Source organism: Ascidiella aspersa, chromosome 8 (assembly GCF_963924565.1).
Source record: "Ascidiella aspersa chromosome 8, kaAscAspe10.2, whole genome shotgun sequence".
In the NCBI taxonomy this organism is placed as follows: Eukaryota; Metazoa; Chordata; class Ascidiacea; order Phlebobranchia; family Ascidiidae; genus Ascidiella; species Ascidiella aspersa.
This window is the reverse complement of record NC_139454.1, coordinates 9,975,986-9,995,959: the sequence shown is the minus strand read 5'-3', so window position 1 is coordinate 9,995,959 and position 19,974 is coordinate 9,975,986. Positions and strand designations below refer to the sequence as shown.

The following is a 19,974-nucleotide window of genomic DNA, read 5'->3' as shown; positions in this document are numbered from 1 at the left end:
AACCTTTTAATGCATACATAACCTTAGGTTTTTCTAAAACCAAACATCTCAAAACGAAGGTTACCAAATGTACAAATACGCAAACACTAAAACATACAACCAAATTTATTTGGCTCAAGTATACCAAAAAACGCATTTGGTCTGAATAATGATTTAACCTTTACTCTACGGTAAGAAAAACAACCTTCTTAAATTTTTTTTTACCTGTAACAGTAAGCGTCCTTGTTTGTTCCCCTCCAGCCGAGTTTGCTGAAACTTTGCAAACGTAACTCCCACCGTCAAGAGCGCTTACAGAACGGAAGTGTAGTTCTTTCCTCTCGTAATATCCACTAGAATAACGGGACTGATATACATTGTTGGTATTCTGGGTAGTAAGCGATGTGCCGCCTCTACAGAAACAATGACAATTATAGAGCTTTTTGCAAAATGTCAAAAGCGAAATAGCAAATTTATTTGTACAAATCCTCGATAAAACCTACCTCATCCAATCGACTTGTGGTACAGGATTTCCTCTCGATCCGCAATCAACTCTTTGCGTTGAGCCATGTGCAAGGTTTAAAGCAGGGGGCGTAATTAGTATGCTTGCTGTTACTGAAATTAAATATAAGTTATTTTCGTTATCATATTTCTTTGCACCAAGGTGATCTATATGTGTGCTCTGTAAACCTATTTTTATTTCATGGTAAGATGTAGGACTGTTTTTGATGGCCATGAACCATTTAACTATATTAATAGAAGATGTTTTTTAGCGTTTAAAAATTGATTTGTCCATATATGCTACAAAGGCAACGGGCTGCGAAGTCGGAGTCGGAATTGGGACCCGACGGAGTTGGTTTGTTTTGCTGGAGTCGTACTCGGGACTGGAGTAAGACCTCATGAAACTACCCGAGTCCCGAGTCAGACAGGCGCATGCGCTGCAAAAAAAAAATTAAATCTAATAGGACCCAAACTGTAAATTGTAAAGGTAAAATAGCATATGGTGGATATTTTTCAACCATGTATTGTGGGTTCAAAAATTATATGACCCTCTATTAGGGGATTGCTAAAAATGCACTTTATTTCGTAAAGTAAATGGGTGAAAGGATTTAGGGACTCGACAAGATCGCACATTTGGCTGAAGTTGGACTTGGGAGTTGGACTGGGTATTTTCAACCGATTCCGCAGCCCTGAGAGGTAGAATAATAATAATAATATGAGAAAAATGCAACAAAATATGATTAATAGTAGTATTAAAACCCATAACATGCAAATATTTCGCCTACAAATTCTAAGCAAGTTCAAGTTCCATAATCCAATCAAGGAAATTAATTTTTGTTACTGAATTACGCGCAAACGAACGTAACGCATTGCATTTAAATAAACCATACATGTAAGCAACCGTGTTCGTATACTTAGGAAAATAATTTTTGCAAACTTGTAGCGTTCACCTCAACAACCCACCCCGTATTTTAAGATATTTCGCTGTCGTCCCACTTCCTGACCAATTGGTGGTTTTGCATTGGTATGTTCCACCGTTTCCAGGGTCATAATCAACTTTAATGTGAAGAACTGAATTGCCAGTGGAACCTCCGTTGGTTGTAGTTGATACTTGATGAACTGTACTTGAAGAACTTGGCACAATATTCCCATTGTTCCTTACCAGAAAGAATAAAATTAATACCATTATATTATATGCTATACACTTTACTTTTATGCTATTAAGTTAACGTTTTAATTATCATACCGACAAGGAAACAAATCGTCAATTTTGTTCTTTAATTTTGTATATCTAAAAATTGATTCCTTGTTTCGTTATGAATTATACCCCTCTTAAGTAAAGCGTTAGTCCGACTTTTGTTTTTATGTCACAGACGTCCTTACTTATAGTTAAGCAATTCTATTTTTGAAAGTTGTTTTTGTTACAATAGGAAAATGAGATTCGCATTTATAAAACGTCCTGCGTTTACCCTTGTTTTAAATAGCATGAGTAGCATTGTTTGCAAGGTAATGGCAATTCACACCCGAGCGACGGAAAAACACTTTACTATAACCGAAACTTTAGGACCAACATTTACCTGTACCACCGGCACTGAGGTTGGTAATATCCAGAACATGTACACGTCACAGAAGTCATTCCGTTGACACTTAGTGTCACTACTGTAGCTAAGGGTTGAAAACTCAATGCAGCGGAACCTAAAAACAATATTCAATTGAATTCAGCAAGTGTTTCTTTTTTTCAACCCAAGGGCCATGACCCAAAATTAAGTCGCTGTTGGATTTGGTTGGGGCGCCGACTGCAGTATTTCACATGATGAGATTTAAGATTGGTCTTTAAGATTGGAGCAAAATTTTATGAAAATTGCGGAAACAATCTGACGTACCAAATAAGTCCGAATTTATTAACGTTTGTTTTCTTCAGTTTGGTTTTCTTTAAGCTTACTAAAAGTTCACCGAAAAAAGAACTGGGTCGTCAAGCTTTGCTGTTGAACTTTCGCTTATAGTATATTTGGGTCTCCGCGAAAAACGGCTGAGAAACACCGAATTAGATCACATCTAATAAATTTAGATCACATCTAATAAATTTAGATCACATCTAATGTATATTAAAAACCTACTCCAATTCAAATTGATTAAGAAAAAAACTTTTTTGTTCATACCTGAGTCCACAACTCAGTTTAAAGTCAAAATGCATAACGCGTCGGGTTTGTAAACGAGATAAAATTGTCACGTCAATGTGATTAGAATGAAACATAACAATCACCACATAACCAAAGTTTCGCTCTCAATATTCAATTAAAATTGAAAGGCAGCTTGGCGAATTTTTTTTTCATGTAGAAACTTATGTTGATCTTTTTAGTTTCAAGCAGGTATTTGCATTTTGTTAAATTAAAAACATTTTACTTACCTACACCCAGCTAACACACAACGTATTTTCGACGTTCGGGTTTTTTTTTTAAACTAAGTAAACGTTGTGGGAATGTGTCCAAACGAACGTTAAGAAAATACGTCGAGGCCGTGTTATCAAAACGTAATGTAAAACATAGCACTAACGTCAAAATTAACGTTAGGAAAAACCGCAATGCGACCAAATTTCAACGTCATTTCTAACGTACAAACAACGTTGATTACAGACGTCGATCTTAACATGTTTTACATCATTTTGGACGTCACTTCGAACGTTTGTTGAACGTTATTTTTTAACGTTGCGACGAACCACAATGAAACAAATTTACAACGTCACAGGTGACATGCAAATAACGTTTATTACTGACGTAAAATCTAACATTTTTAGACGGGTTTAGACGTCTTTTACACGTTTAATTAACGCTGTATATTTAACGTTCCGTAAAACTATAACGCAACCAGCTTAGAACCTCATTCGTGACGTAGAATGTACGTTAATTTCTGACGTTACAATTAACTTGTTATAGACAAATTTTAACGTAACTTCAAACGTTTGATTAACGTTCTTTCGTAACGTTGAAACAAACCAAATGCAACTTATTTTAAAACGTCATAAATCTCGTACAAAAAACGTTGTTTACTGACGTCAAAACTAACGTCTTTTCAGCCAGTTTTGACGTCGTTTAAATGTTTTTTCAATGGTATTCTTTAAAAAAATTGTGGCGCACCACAATGTAACCTGATTATAAAGTCAAAGGTGACGTACGAACAAGGTTAATTACTTACTTCGAGGCTAATAACTTGTTTTAGGCTATTTTGTACGTCAGAGCGAACGTTTTGCTAACATTATTTCTAAACTTTGCGACCACCATTGATGTAACTAATTTACAACGTGATACGTGACGTACAATCAACATTAAATTCTGACATCAAAGCTAATTTCTTGGAGACTATTTTGGACGCCATTTTAGGCATTATAATAACGTTTACCGTTTTGACTAACTACATTGTTATATAATTAAAACGTAAAACGTGACGTAACAACAACGTTACCTTTTGTTACAAGGATAACTTTTTTATGACTATTTTATACATCATTTCTAACGTTTTAATAACGTCATTTCTCAACCTTATTACAAACCTTAATGTAACCAATTTAGAACGTCATAGGTGACGTACATGCAACGTTATTTACTCACGTCAAAGTAAACTTGATTTCATTTCATACGTTGTCGTGAGAAACCACAATGGACCCCATTTAGGAAGTCATACGTGACGTACAATCAACGGTGATTTCTGACATCAAAGCTAACTTATTTAAGACCGTTTTGGATGTAATTTTAAACGTTTTAATAGCGTTATTTCTTGACGTTGCGACAAACTAAGATCCAACTAACTGACAACGTCACGCGTGAAGTATAAATGACGTTGAATTCTAAAGTCAAAGCTAACTTCTTTGACAGCATTTTGGACGTGATTTTAAGCTTTTTAACAACGTTATTTTTTGGTTTGTAACTAACAACAATGCAATCTAATTAGAACTTCGCGTGACGTAAAAACTACGGCAAATACTGACATCGAAGCTTACTTGTGTTTAGAATTAGACTATTTTATACGTCATTTTTAACGTTAATATAACGTTATTTTTTAACGTTATTACAATCTTCAATGTAACCAATTCAAAACATCATACGTGGCGTATACGCAAAAAGCAATGATCGTTGAAGATAACTTATTTAAAACCATTTTAAATGTTATTTTCAAAAGTTCCAATAACTTTATTTCTTGACATTACGAAAAACTAAAAAGCGACCAAATTTGCAACATGTTAAATGAACTTAGTCATTTCGAAGGTTACGGCAAACCAAAATGCAACCGGATTAAAACGTTAAACGTGACGTATACAACAAGGTATATACCTGACATCGAGGTCAACTTGGTTTAGACTATTTTATACATAAAGCTGAAGTACAATCGAATCAAAATGTCATACGTGACGTATAAAAAACCTTGTTTACCGACGTCAAAACTAACTTTCCAAGTTTTAATTTTCGTTAAATAGAAATGCTCTCTTTTAAGGAATGCGTCGGGATTATGTAGGCTATGTACAAAATATTTGTTGTTTTCTGTGATGTGTTCTGATTAACTTTTTTAGAAAATGTAAGAAGTATACTTATGCTTACATAAAATAGAGATGTGACATTGTCTTTACATGAAACAAATCGCATAAAAAAGTACTTAGCGCAGCGACCGCTATAGACGTAGTTTCCTGGATAGACAAGAATGTCGCTCCCTGCTGCTTTTTTTTCGCGGTTTTCGAACGGCGCGTAAACTCGTGATTGGCCAATATGCAGATGACATCACAGTCCAGTTTGAACATTTATTATCAGGACATTGGAATTCAAAATAAGTTTTGGCAGCTCAGCGCTAGAGTGCTCGTTAGATATTTAGGTTGTTTACCTTAAATCATGAAGATTAGGGTTACATAAAAAGATTAGGCTTTGTTATCAAATATATTTTCAGGTTAAATAGTCTAAGCTGTATTTGTAGTTTTATTTATAATTTTTATTTTAAGTAGGAAAAAATAATTTACTGAATAAATGACTTTAAAGCCTCCACTAATTTTCATTTAACATAGAAAACAAGCTATATTACCTCTGTGGGCAATTGCAGGCGCTGGTCTAGAATCCTACCACAGTGCACAATATTTGGGTTAGGGTGCGGGTTAGCATTTTGGGTTAGGGTGGGTCAAATATATTAAATAATAAATATAATATTACTTGACTCATCCAAACGCTAACTCGCACCCTAACCCAAATATTGTGCGTTGATGTAATCATTGTGGTAGGATTCTAGACCAGCGCCCAATTGCATTCTACGGCGACTCAAAGTTTTTAGACAATTTTAATGCAAATCTTGATCTGTGTCATTCCAGCGTAAATACCTTGGTGTGCATAAAACCCCAAATGCACACTAGAAAATTCATTACTGAAGATCTCAACTAAAGGCAAATTAAAGGTTCAAGATGGGATTTGAAGAAGGGTATACATGTTAAAGATGTTCCTCATGAACTTGACTGCTGATCAAAATTTACAGGTAAATTAGTGATTAATATTTTAATTAAATAGCATCCCATATAAATGTGTATGATTTTTGTTAATTATTATATTTATTTGACTCTTAATGTTTTGTTTTATGCTTGCAATTGCCCTAGATGCTAACAATAAAGACTTTAAAATGTATCCTGGCTGCGTTTAAATTTTTTTATTGGGCAGCAATTTTTTTCAAAACCTACCAGTGATAGTTATACAATGTCACCAAAATTTTAATTTTATATATTTCTGACCAGTCTGCATTCTGTGGACCAGAAGCTACACAGCACAAAACGCTATCACACAATAAGTAAAGGCAAAATAAACATGATAGAATTATTGGGAAAAAATTGTACCATAGTACTAAAAAAAAAGGTCTATATTTTTTTAATATAAAAACAATGTTTAAAAAATATAAAAAATACTAATATTCATTATTAAATATTATTATTGGCAAAAAAATGAGATAAAAATTCTTGATCCTAAATTTTACCAAACAAATTCAGGTTGCACAAGAAAATACGTTAACAGTGATATAAAATTTCTGTGCTTGGTTAGATTAGTAAATGGCACATCTAAATTTTGAAACTATGGTTGAATTGTGTTAGGATTCCAAACGTCTAGGTCAGTGATTCTCAACCTTTTTTAGAGCAAGAGCCGCATTTCAAACCTAAGGTTTGCAAGGAGCCGCATAAAAAACAACAGTAGTCATATAATTAAAAAACATTAAGAAAGCAACTAGAAAACAACAAATATACATTACGCTAACCTAGGCTAACTAAGTAACAGTGTTTGCCATAGCTTGTCGATCAGGACTAAATATATTGTGATGTAACAAACCACAAAATTATTTTAAAGAGCCGGATGGAAGTATACCCGGTAACATTAGGACTTCGTACTCGGGATCCTTGCTGATACAATTCACTAATTCTTGATTTCTCTTACTTACTTTGTTGCAATTCTGCTACTTCTAACTAATTTTTCACTCGGTTAGAGAGCCGCAAAATGTTCAGTTGAGAGCCGCGGTTGAGAATCACTGGTCTAGATTATAATATTACCAATAGTGAGAACAATTAATCACAAAACACTCTGCTGACATAATAAAAAAATAAAAAACATGAAATAACTATCAGGTTGTTTTCAATCTTTGTTTAAGGCAACCAGTTGGGCATTTATTTTACCATGTAGAAGCACGAACATCATTGCAATTAGTTTTTTTGGCTTTGCTCATTGCGATTTGGTTCATAAGGTAAATGAAGTTAAGTTATGTTTGTAGTCATTAATCACATTTCCCAGTTAATGCAGCTTAAACAGATGAAAGTTGGATAAATGGGGTTTTCCTTAGCTTGACAAACACATGAGCCATTTTTATAAGGTACCTACTACCTATTCTCCTGTTCGACCATATAGCCCTAGCAGTCACTTCCCTATTACCTAAATTTTTTTCAAATTTGAGCCACAGTATAAAATAAAACAAGTTATACAAAACAAATAATTACAAATATTTGTTACCATCTTGTTAAATATATTCACTAACATAAAATTCTTGTACAACAATGCATGTATGCATTTTTGCCTTGAGAAACAACCATGTCTTTAAAGTTTATTAGGTAATTATATGACCAAAGGTAAATTAATGTACCAAACATAATACTAGAAAAAAATACTGTTTACAACATTTTGTACTGCTGATTTTAATGTGTAAATGGCGATGTGGACAACTGGACATATTATGCATTCTAACTAATGTATGTGAGAATCAGTACCATTGGGAATCATATCCACCTCACCTAATCACTAAGGCGAATATTTTTTGACCTTTCAAAAAATGTCATTATTTACATGTTAGGTCAAAATTTTTTTTAATTATTTCAAAATTGTTGTTTAGTTAAAGTTTTATTAAAATTTATGTTTGATTTGCATCCAACAGCATTTTATCTGCATTATATGTAATTTTATGTTTGTGATACGGTCAGCCGGTATAATTTACCATGCAGGCCAGTTTACATCGCATAAGGTTCATCTCAAACTTTGTTTTTGCTTCAGTTTGTTGTGTATCTCTGATTTGATCAAATGTATTAAACAGTATTTGCTGTGTTTTATTTCTGCGGTGGTTAGCAATTATTCCAAATTTCCTATTTAGATTATATGGGAGCTCTTTGTTGTATTTGGCAAATATTTGCCTTGTATTTTAAGTTTTTACTTAACTGTAGTCAACAATTTTCTAAAATAACCTATGTTTTGGTCTTTTTTAAATGCAGTACTTCTTACAACAATATGTTGTTTAAATTAATGTATTTCTAAAAGGTAAAAATTTTGTCAAAAAAAAATATTTATTTAACATTTTTTAGGTTAAAAAATAACCGCTTTACTACTGACGTATTTCACCAAAAGTTCTAACTATTTCGATTATAATTGCAGGGTGAAAGTGCCAACAGCTCACTCGATGTATCACACACGCATTCAGATTCGGATTAAACTGCTGGATTTTCGTTTTACACCGCTGGATTTGTATTGTTCTTATTTTTTCAATACGTTGTTGTTGTTAACGTTACTTTCCTATTTTAATGTGCATCTCAGTTTTCTTTTTTTACAGTTCTTTACTGTCAACATTTTTATACTGCCGTGTTTGTTTAACTTCAATACTATATTATTTCTATATTTTCCTGGATGGTAATTGTTTAGAAGATTTAGTAAGAATTTGCAAGTGTAAATAATTACAGTCAGATATGTCACAAGTATAATAGTGTAGTTGCGAACGTAATTTGTAACGTCATTGCAAGCGTAATTTGTAGGGCATGGAGTCCAAACTATTACGCAAACATAACATTGTGAGTTGCTTTCAATAACCTAGTTATACAACGTAGTTTCCAACGTCGCATGAACTTTGTCCGGATCACACATTCTTACGTAAAAATAACATCTATGATAAACGTATAAATAACGTCGCTGAACATCGTAATTTGCAACGTCTAATCTACGTCGTCTGGAGTAGACACTTCTACGTTTAAATAACGTAGTTGCACAACGTCGCATCTACGTCGTAAAGTGTCGACGCTTTTACGTGAAAATAACGTTCATGATAAACGTAGAAATAACGTAGTTGCACAACGTCGCATCTACATCGTTTAGTGTCGACGCTTTTACGTGAAAATAACGTTCATGATAAACGTATAAATAACGTCGCTGAACATCGTAATTTACAACGTCTAATCTACGTCGTCTGGAATAGACACTTCTACGTAAAAATAACGTTTATGATCAACGTATAAATAACGTAGTTGCATAACGTCGCATCTAGGTCGTAAAGTGTCGACGTTTTTACGTAGAAATAACGTTAGGTGCAACGTCTTATCGACCAAACTTAAACCAAAAATCTACGTCGCTGCGACGTCAAATTGTTAGCTGGGCAGTTATCTGAGTTGTTCTCTCAATAGAACAGCCTGTAGCACTGTTCAAGGCAGTGAACTTGAAATCTCCGTTATGTGACAAGGCAACAACATAGATGCGGTATGTAAAGCTGTTTCCCATTAAGTTGGTAGCCACCGGCGTCTTCACACTATTGTGAAGGACGTCGACATTTAAAGGCTTGCGATAAAAGCTGGAGATCGTTCCAGTGAATGTCAAAGTGCTTCCCAAAGTTGGGTTGGTTGCTGAAGACGTCACGGACAAGCTGAGGTCCACTGCATAAAGTAAAGGTGAAACGAATTAAAGCCGACACTAAAGAGTACATTTTCTAGATATTATTAACAAACATGTCAAAATATTTAGTAACCACAGCAATCGTAGTATAGTCTAGAAATACCTTATTTTACACGAGTTCATTTGACTAAAATATAAAACTGACCCATAAACTTTAGATGAGACATAATAGGTTGATGACAGTACATGCCTTGCCAATTGCTATCGTTTTCATATTTTTAATTCATACTTTAATTTTGAAAGCATATTCTTGTCATTACAAAAGTTTTTTGCCTAAATGACGTAGAATCGAATTCATGCGAAGTATATGTATACAAATAAACTATAAACATTCTCACATACTGTCCCAAAATACAATTTATAAAGCGTAAAAGAAACTAACCCATGTTTTCACAGATGTAGTAGAATGTTCCAGTACACGCCGCATCCCCCCACTTCCAAGTGTAAGTATAGCTGCCTGGCGAGCCAGACCGTGTTCCAGTAAGCACCATACATGTTCCACTGGCTGAAGGTCCACTTCCACTTGCCCATCCGTTGTATCCGGGCGTGGACCAGGTGCCTCCTGTTTCCCAAATTATAAATCAACAAAAAACAAAAAAGCTTAAGTAGTAAACATTATGCAATTGAACGTTTTTATTTAATTTACCTTCCTTGTTATAAAAGAGCGTATTCTGGTATCAAATTCTTCTATAGGTTCGTACTGGCCAACCATAACGGCAGAAATATATAGTACGGTGCCATATATACCAGGGTTTCCCAAACTGTGGACGACTGCACAGGTGGTCCGTGGTGATACGACAAGAAATTTTCACACTTATACGTTGTGCAGTACGTACCTTTTCAAAGATAAACTACACAACATAATGATTTCTAAAGCTTTTGCTATCCAGTTTCGTAAATCTTACTTCTTACACCTTCATTGTAGTCGTTTATGACGTATTCTTGTGGTAAGAGAGCACAGCTCTCAACAACATAAAGACAAAATACAAGTCCAGACTTTCCGTGGACTCTGACTTAAAAGTAGGGCGATTTTTTTTCCCTTGTCCAAAAATGTCAAAATTTTGTCAAAATTCGCAGGTTGGGTTAAAATTTGTTAAAATGATTTCAAATGAAACTCGATTAAAAATACATATAGATCGCTTATAAAATTAAAAAAACTATTATTAGCTTTTTGAAATTGTCTATCAGAAAAAAATAGTTTTGGATTAAATTGAATGACATTTTAAGCGTATTAAATCTTCACTAAAAAGCAATATACGTTATATCAGGGGTCGGCAACCCCCGGCACGCTGCCACTTGTGGCACGCAAGATTATTTCGCATGGCACGCCAATTGATTTAACGCGCACGTTATATCAACCAAGAAAGTGCAACAATTACATCGCTACCACATCATTAACATTACTATTACATTACTAACACTAGCGCTAACTAAATGGTTGCACACATTGTCAGTTCGTGTCACAAATAAGTGTCTTAACTGTGTTGTATTTAATATTATTTTTTGTGGGCGTACTTGTTGTTTACCACTAACCGTTCGTATTACGTCACAATGCCCCAAATTTGGCGTAACGTTTACTACGTTAAAGCAGGGTATTCTACATCAGTGGTTCTCAAGCGCCCGTCCGTGTCAACTTTTCAGTCGGTCCGCCAAATATATTACAAATTTATATCTCAATTGCAAAAAGCAAGATGTTGAAGGCGGCTTGTCCATCAAATTTAGAACTTAGCCAGTTCCCGAATTTGCAGCATTGTGACGTAACATAGAATTAACGGTCTACTTTGGACTTCATGTTACGTCACAATGCTGCAAGTGTTGTGCCCAACTATTTAAAAGTCGGCTACAGCTCGTTTAAATCCTATACTTTTGTACCTGAAAAACTTCAATAGAACCACGTATAACACGTATGATATTAAAAAGACAGCAGCAAATTTCTCATTACATAGAAGTTTTCGTTATTTGCTTTTAAGTTGCATAATTTTGTCATAATTACATTTTGGGTTGATTTTAAATTTTGAAGGTCTACCGGTTCGCAAAAAAGATACGTAAATTAGATGTCAGATCACAGTAGGGCTGCTGAGTCGGACTCGGGAGTCGAGTAAGACCAGGTAAAACTACTCGAGTCCGACGTGTGCGGCATGCGCTGTACAAAATTTCGAAACTGATAAGGCGACAAACTGTAAATTGTTAAGGTGAAATAGCATATGCTCGTGTCATATTTTCCATGACCCTATAAGTGGATTGCGGAATATCCACCTTAATTTAGTTACGTAAATCGGTGAAATACAAAGGCTAAGTCGGACTCGGAACGTGATGAAATCTGATATTTGGCCGGAGTCGAACTTGGGTTGTTTTTAACCAACTCCGTAGCCCTGATTGCCAGTACGAAACCAAACATATAAAAATGTTTGGCACGCGTGTTGTTAATATTTTGACATTATTCATAAACTGGCACACTGCCTACGAAAGGTTGCCGAATCCTGCGTTTTATTAACCACGCTGGCCTGGTTTATCGAATAAGTCCAGCTCAAACTTCGTTTTTGTTTTATTCAGTTGTGTGTCCCTGATTTTGAGCAATGTATTGAAAAATAGTTGCTGTATTTTTTCGCTTGTAATTGTCCCATTTCCTATTCCAATATTATACCAGGATTTTGTTATTAATTTTTTTTTACGTTGTATTTCTACTATTTACACAGCATTTTTTTATTTACACAGCAACCAGCGTCTTGCTATTCTTTGTAGTGGTTTATCTTTTTGAAATGTCAAAAATATTAACTAAGCATTTTCAGGAGTTCTGCATAAGCCCGAAATATAACTGACTTGTGTTCGGCCGGTAGGCCTAGTAGTCAACAAAGCATCAAAAACGTGTGGTTAACGATGCGAAGACACTAATACAGTACTTCAAACAACAATATGTTGTCCAAATCAATTTATATCTAATAGCTCAAAATTTTGCCAAAATAATATTTTTTCTGGTCAAAATTTGTCAAAATTTAAATTTTTCAGGTTAAAATTTCTCATTTTTTTATGAGTTTGATTTTACAAATAACTTCGAGAATCAATGATTTATGCAGAAAGAAGCAATCGCATACGTCTCATTGGCGTTGTTAGCTTTGTAAATAAATAAAATTCGGTTTTATTTATGCTTGCTTTGTATTGTGGTCCGCGATAAAACAGATTTGCAAATAGTAGTCCGCGGTCCAAAAAAGTTTGGGAAACCCTGATATATAGTACCGTATACAATATGCCTTCGGAGAGGCTTAGGAGACCAGAATTAGTCAGCCTGATTAAGTTAATAGTACAAGCAAGGCCAGTCTAGAAAAACAACTATAGTCTGTAGTAAGGTTTGAACTCGAGACGTCCGTTCATACCGGGAGTGTGTGTGTTGCTGGTTCAAGGTTAGCAATTATATCGTTTGATATCGCATTCAATAGCGATACTTTTGGCAAGAATATCGATTATTGGAATAGTCGTATAGAATATCCTTAGCTCTAACGATAACCTACGGCACTGCTTACGCGACGATAAAATACGGGGTGTTTAAAATATTTTTTTTCTGTGAATTTATTTTTCCCTTCGAGAGAATACCAGCATTCCTTGATTAAACACACCTGATTCGGTTGAAAATGTTGTTCCGTCAGCCCATTTAAATTCGTTTCCAGTACGCTCCCCGCCGATGAAAGCATCTGACAAATATATATTTCCTGTTATTCATTGCACAGTTGCCTTAATCTACCGAAGACACAAGTGGTTTTCTGATACTTACAAACTTCGCTACCTCCGGTCCATCCGTTTCCAACCTTGCTAATGGCAAGAGTGCTGAGTTGGTTTTGTGTTGCTTCGTCAGGAATACTTGCCAAGTTACCAGTGTTGCAAGCTGACTTGGCGGTTGCTTGAGTTGCCTTGCTGCTTGAGAGCACGAAGCTACTTCCCTTGCATGCAACAGCATCTAAAAATAATTACAGTAGGAGCAGTGTTCCCTCTAAGAAAATTTTCTACTGCGCAAATATTTTTTGTAGTGCGCAAGAATATTTCCAGGCTGCGCTGGCAGGGGCCCGCGCCAAATCATTGTTTTTTGTTTTGGGGCAAGGCGTGAAAATTTTAAAGATGACGTCACAAAGCGTGACGTTATGAAACATATTTTCAACAAACTTGCACTGCAACTGCAGAGTTAAATGTGTGCAAGGATATAAAGCGGTCGCGCGAAAAAATATACGAATATTTGTGTTAAATTGACAAAGTGTTTAATTTTCAAAAATAGGATGCGTGCTGCCTTTAGCGCACAATCAAGAATTACGAACTATTCGCTCATTTGCATTGATCAAGATGACTTTGTCAATTTTTTAGGTCCATTATTGACCCAACAGATATATTTGCACAGAAATCGTGTAAAAACTGCAATTGCGTTCAAGTTAAAAATTTTCGTCCTAAAAGATACACTTCGGTTTCTGATCCCGAATTATTGTCAAATACTCCACTGCTGGGTTCGGCACTGTTATAAACTTATTTTTTCTTTAATTTCCTGAGTAGACATTTAATTCCACGTGAGAAAAAAAACATACTCAGCCGATTAGAAAAGTAATTTATTACGTTGTTTACTTGCTTTTAGCTACAAACATCAACTAAAAAATGACCAATGCGAAAAGCTCAAACTGTTGTGGCAAAGAAGTAAAGATATTTTAGTTTTAGTTTGAGAATGATGTAAGTGCGCAAAAAGCAAATTTTACTGCGCAATTTGTCTGGTTTGGCTTGCGCGGAAGATGCGCACCTTAGAGCGAACACTTAGTAAGAGCATTGTGGTTATTTAATTTCGTTCGGCTTATTGAAATGTGCAATTACGTGGTAAACGTCTTTATGCCAATAAAAAATAGTTAAAGCAGACATCAACGCCACTGTAAGCGGTTATATTAGAGCGATTCCAGAAAATACAAAATATACCTTAATTTAGGTATGGTCAACCAATTGTAAATCAAGGCCTTATTTCTTACTTGAACCCTACTGTGCTACATTGAACCCTTCTACAAATTGGGCAATAATTAATCTTATATATGGCAAAAGACTTATTCCTGTGCCGGAACACATTTTCTCAATTTAATAAACTACAGATGTAAATCAGCACAGCCACGATTAGTCGGAGCGATTATTAGATATTTTTAGAAATTGATGGTATAAGTTTTACTAAAATCAAAGCAGTACAATCGTTCAATAATACTGACTTCATCCTATGAAATAATAGGATCATAGACAGAATATACAAGAAAAACTGACACGGTAAATCTTGAAATACAAATACAGTATGAAGAGCCGCGGATTAACCACCATCCCAGTCCATCATTCAAAATAATTTGAAAAACAATTGATAAATAAGGCCTCACCAGATTTAGTGCACAAAAAGGCACCAATTGTCAGCAATATCAAATACTTTAAAATGCTCATTGTGAAGATCCACGGCACATGCTTATTTCACTAGACGACGAAAATATGTTAACCACCCTGTCCAACAGTTCTCTGAGTTGTGCCTGTACCTGCAGTTAGAAACCCACATTGGCTGCCTTCTGAAAACAAAACAGAGTAAAGTATTCCATAACAACGCCAACACAAACATAACAAGGAAATGCTGAATCAGATTTCCTCCTATAGACAACGCAGATTCAACTGCTCTGCAAAGGTTATATGCATAGTTGGAAAACAATATAAGACAACACAAGTCGCAGTTTAAGTTGTTCGTTTCGCTTTTGAATACTGTTGTTCATAGTTTGCTAAAGGTTTATGAATATACATGCAGGAAAAGCCATATGAGAGACACTGCAATCGGCTGCCCAGCAATATAATCAAAACAATTTTTCCACTAATTAACAAAAGAACTGGCATTACAACAATTTATCACACTTACCAGTCACTATGTTTTCATGCACTTCTTGTTGAGGTATTTAAATGCGGTAAAGAAAAAAAGTTTAGATCCTTTAGGACAGGGTAGTTTAAGGTCGACAGCATCGCGGGCCACAATATTTCTTGCTGATTCTTTGCGGGCCACATACATTAGACTACATCAGTACGAGGGCGTGAAACGTTTAAAATGTCACAAATAATCGTCGATGTCACAAATAATCGTCCAAGACATATAAGTTTCACAAACTTGCTACTATCGTCTAACTTGTGCGCAATGAAATCGTAGGGTATGAGACTGTGTAAAATGGTGCGCGCGAAGCGCGAAAAATTTTGCGTATTTGACAATACTTTTCACTTAGAAGACAGCATTTTATAAGCGTAAAATGTTCACGAAAAAAAAAATAAATAAGGCCACGTCCCCTGTTGAAGTCTAGGCCGGCTGCTCTTTAAAGTTACAGCATAGCGACAATGCTTAGGCCGCGTCAGTCATAGGAACCGGCGAAGTAGCAAGGCATATACAGAATAATTGGTATGTCCTTATTGACACTCACTCGGACTATCACTCGGACTCTCACTCAGATTCTCACACGTACCCTCACTCGGACTCCCACTCGGACCCTCACTCGGACTCGGCTTGGACTCTTACTCGGACTCGGACTCGGACTTTCACTCGGACTCCCACTCGGACCCTCACTCGGACTCGGACTTGGACTCTCACTCGGACTCGGACTTGTTCTCTCACTCGGACTCCCACTCGGACTCTCACTCAGATTCTCACTCGGACCCTCACTCGGACTCGGACTTAGACTCTCACTCGAACTCGGAATTGGACTCTCACTCGGACTCCCACTCAGATTCTCACTCGGACTCTCACTCGGACTCGGACTCGGACTCGGACTCTCACTCGGACTCTCACTCGGACTCGGACTCGGACTCGGACTTTCACTCGGACTCCCACTCGGACCCTCACTCGGACTCGGACTTGGACTCTCACTCGGACGCGGACTCGGACTTGGACTCGGACTCGGACTTGGACTCTCACTCGGACTCGGACTTGGACTCGGGCTTTCACTCGGACTCCCACTTGGACTCGGACTCTCAGTAGGATTCAGACTCGGACTCCAACTCGGACTCTCACTCGGACTCTCACTCGGGCCCTCACTCGGACTCTCACTCGGACCCTCACTCGGACTCGGACTTGGACTCGGACTCTCACTCGGACTCTCACTCGGACCCTCACTCGGACTCGGACTTGGACTCTGACTCGGACTCGGGCTTTCACTCGGACTCGGACTCGGACTCGGGCTTTCACTCGGACTCGGACTCGGACTCGGACTTTCACTCGGACTCCCACTCGGACTCGGACTGCACCTTTTTGCGCACGTTGTGCAGAATAACGCCACGTACCCTGTTGAAGTCTAGGCCGGCTGCTCTTTAAAGTTACAGCATAGCGACAATGCTTAGGCCGCGTCAGTCATAGGAACCGGCGAAGTAGCAAGGCATATACAGAATAATTGGTATGTCCTTATTGACTATTTAATTAACTCTAAAACATGTTAACCAGCGACTTCTCCAAATTTTAAGCCAAAGAAACACTAAAAATTATAGAAAAATCACACTTTTTATCGATCTTAGATTTTCGTGAAACTCTGCTGGTATTTTGCCACTTCATCATTCTGTTTGTTCGATTGATAAAAAATCGAAAGCCACACGGCTTGGTTTGACATTTCCTTTGGGTGTCTTTTCATTGTCTGGTATGTTGGGCTTTACGAAACGAAATATAAACAAATGAGCGTCGCGTTGTTGCAAAAATACCCGGCAAACACAAAAAAGCTGCCCAATGTGAAATGAGTGAAACTAGGGCTATCATATTTTCAGCACCCAAAAAGAGGACATTTTTTTTTGCCTGCAAGTAAAACAAAAGTAGAATTGTTACGTTTGAGAAAAACGTGCCATATCCACAAGTAATGCATTTAGCTTCGAGATTAACACGTCCTTTTCTGAAACAAGGATACTTCTGAGTTTTACTCTTCGGCATTATAATTTTTACCTTTTTTGCTTTATGGTTATCTAAATTCAAAGAATAATAAAGAAAAATGAAAGCATCTGCTGAGAACCACCTGTATGCGACTGACCAGTGGTTCTTAACTTTTTTTCAGTCGCACCCCTTTGGTAATTTTCTTATGCCTTGCGCACCCCTACGAAACGCAATTTATCATATGCAATTAAATATCATTCACTGAGACAACTTAAAATAGTGAAGACTGTATTCGCACGCGCGAAACGCGAAAAAAAATGAGTTTAATTGGTTGAATTGGCGCTAAACTGTAAATTCAGGAGGCTTTTCTCATTAGCACACAACGTGCACGAGCTGATTTTGACAAACGTGTTGTAGACATTTACTCGACAGTTGTAAGGCTGTGATGTCGAGCGCAAATAAAAATGTCAAGCGCAAAAATTAAACATTGTGTTATCGTGTTTCAAAAAATGAAACACGGTGGATGACTTTTATCGTATATCTGTAAGTTAGCAAAGTGGTAATCAACTAGGACCGTTATATTTAAATGATATGAAAACATGCATTAGCACTGAAAAAGATCTTGTGTTAAAAACGTTACCAAAAGTAGAAAACCGAATACATAGTGCGAAATTTTTTTCAGTTTCAATGTTAAAGTTGGCAAACACAAAGTTTATACAGCGCTGTCGAAGTGGTGTAGAATCCAAACGAAACTATTAGAATCTTTGCAAAACAAATAAATATTTACTTAGAGGTCGCACCCCCCTCCCTAAAAAATGCTTAGAGCTAGAGCTAGAGCTAGAGCTAGAGCTAGAGCTAGAGCTAGAGCTAGAGCTAGAGCTAGAGCTAGAGCTAGAGCTAGAGCTAGAGCTAGAGCTAGAGCTAGAGCTAGAGCTAGAGCTAGAGCTAGAGCTAGAGCTAGTGCTAGAGCTAGAGCTAGAGCTAGAGCTAGAGCTAGAGCTAGAGCTAGAGCTAGAGCTAGAGCTAGAGCTAGAGCTAGAGCTAGAGCTAGAGCTAGAGCTAGAGCTAGAGCTAGAGCTAGAGCTAGAGCTAGAGCTAGAGCTAGAGCTAGAGCTAGATAGAGCTAGAGGAGCTAGAGCTAGAGCTAGAGCTAGAGCTAGAGCTAGAGCTAGAGCTAGAGCTAGAGCTAGAGCTAGAGCTAGAGCTAGAGCTAGAGCTAGAGCTAGAGCTAGAGCTAGAGCTAGAGCTAGAGCTAGAGCTAGAGCTAGAGCTAGAGCTAGAGCTAGAGCTAGAGCTAGAGCTAGAGCTAGAGCTAGAGCTAGAGCTAGAGCTAGAGCTAGAGCTAGAGCTAGAGCTAGAGCTAGAGCTAGAGCTAGAGCTAGAGCTAGAGCTAGAGCTAGAGCTAGAGCTAGAGCTAGAGCTAGAGCTAGAGCTAGAGCTAGAGCTAGAGCTAGAGCTAGAGCTAGAGCTAGAGCTAGAGCTAGAGCTAGAGCTAGAGCTAGAGCTAGAGCTAGAGCTAGAGCTAGAGCTAGAGCTAGAGCTAGAGCTAGAGCTAGAGCTAGAGCTAGAGCTAGAGCTAGAGCTAGAGCTAGAGCTAGAGCTAGAGCTAGAGCTAGAGCTAGAGCTAGAGCTAGAGCTAGAGCTAGAGCTAGAGCTAGAGCTAGAGCTAGAGCTAGAGCTAGAGCTAGAGCTAGAGCTAGAGCTAGAGCTAGAGCTAGAGCTAGAGCTAGAGCTAGAGCTAGAGCTAGAGCTAGAGCTAGAGCTAGAGCTAGAGCTAGAGCTAGAGCTAGAGCTAGAGCTAGAGCTAGAGCTAGAGCTAGAGCTAGAGCTAGAGCTAGAGCTAGAGCTAGAGTTTTTTTTTTGCACCTTCCGAAGATCGAAGAGAAAAACTCGGGTTCTTTAGACGAAGTAAGACGTTAAGCTAACACCCACCAACTCTGCAATTTTATTTTTCATACCATAAAATACTGCGCTCATTGCTATGAAGTTTAAAAAATTCTATTTTGTTGTTTTACGCATTAAATTTAATGCATAAAATGGTTAATATATAATAAAAATCCGTATTTTATTTCAGCAACTTTTCTTGGCGTTAAACATGTCATGTCAGAACAGTTACGCGGAAAAGCGATCGAAAAATGGTGTCTGGAAGACTGGCAATTGTTTTTCCAGGCACCACTTTTGCACCCGACAGTGGTTCTCAGGCAAGTTAAGTTTTCACTTTAATATACGAATTTGGTTTATTTATGGTTTTATGATTCCGCTGGTTTTAACACAATTGTATTGTAGGTAATTTCGATGTAAATATTGCTATTTTATCGGTCTGTCGTAAGTGCAGCACTTTAGGAACTCCGCTGTAAACTTGTTGTTTGTTACCGATGTGTCAAATGGGTAAGGGTTGATAAAAACGTCACTGTTGTTTTAGGCGATGTC

At 37.0% G+C, this 19,974-nt stretch overlaps 1 protein-coding gene and 1 pseudogene across 1 annotated transcript; both read right to left on the bottom strand.

Moving 5' to 3' along the window:
* Positions 1 to 16,103: 16,103 nt before the first annotated feature.
* LOC146136015 (uncharacterized) lies at positions 16,104 to 17,604 on the bottom strand (annotated as a pseudogene).
* A 1,053-nt stretch (positions 17,605 to 18,657) lies between these two features.
* On the bottom strand, positions 18,658 to 19,521 carry LOC146136014 (uncharacterized). The gene is made up of 3 exons (XM_083396127.1): positions 19,481 to 19,521; positions 19,198 to 19,276; positions 18,658 to 18,801 (listed from the first exon to the last, which is right to left on the bottom strand). Exons 1-3 carry the CDS (start codon positions 19,519 to 19,521, stop codon positions 18,658 to 18,660), a joined length of 264 nt encoding a protein of 87 aa, XP_083252253.1.
* Positions 19,522 to 19,974: the final 453 nt, after the last annotated feature.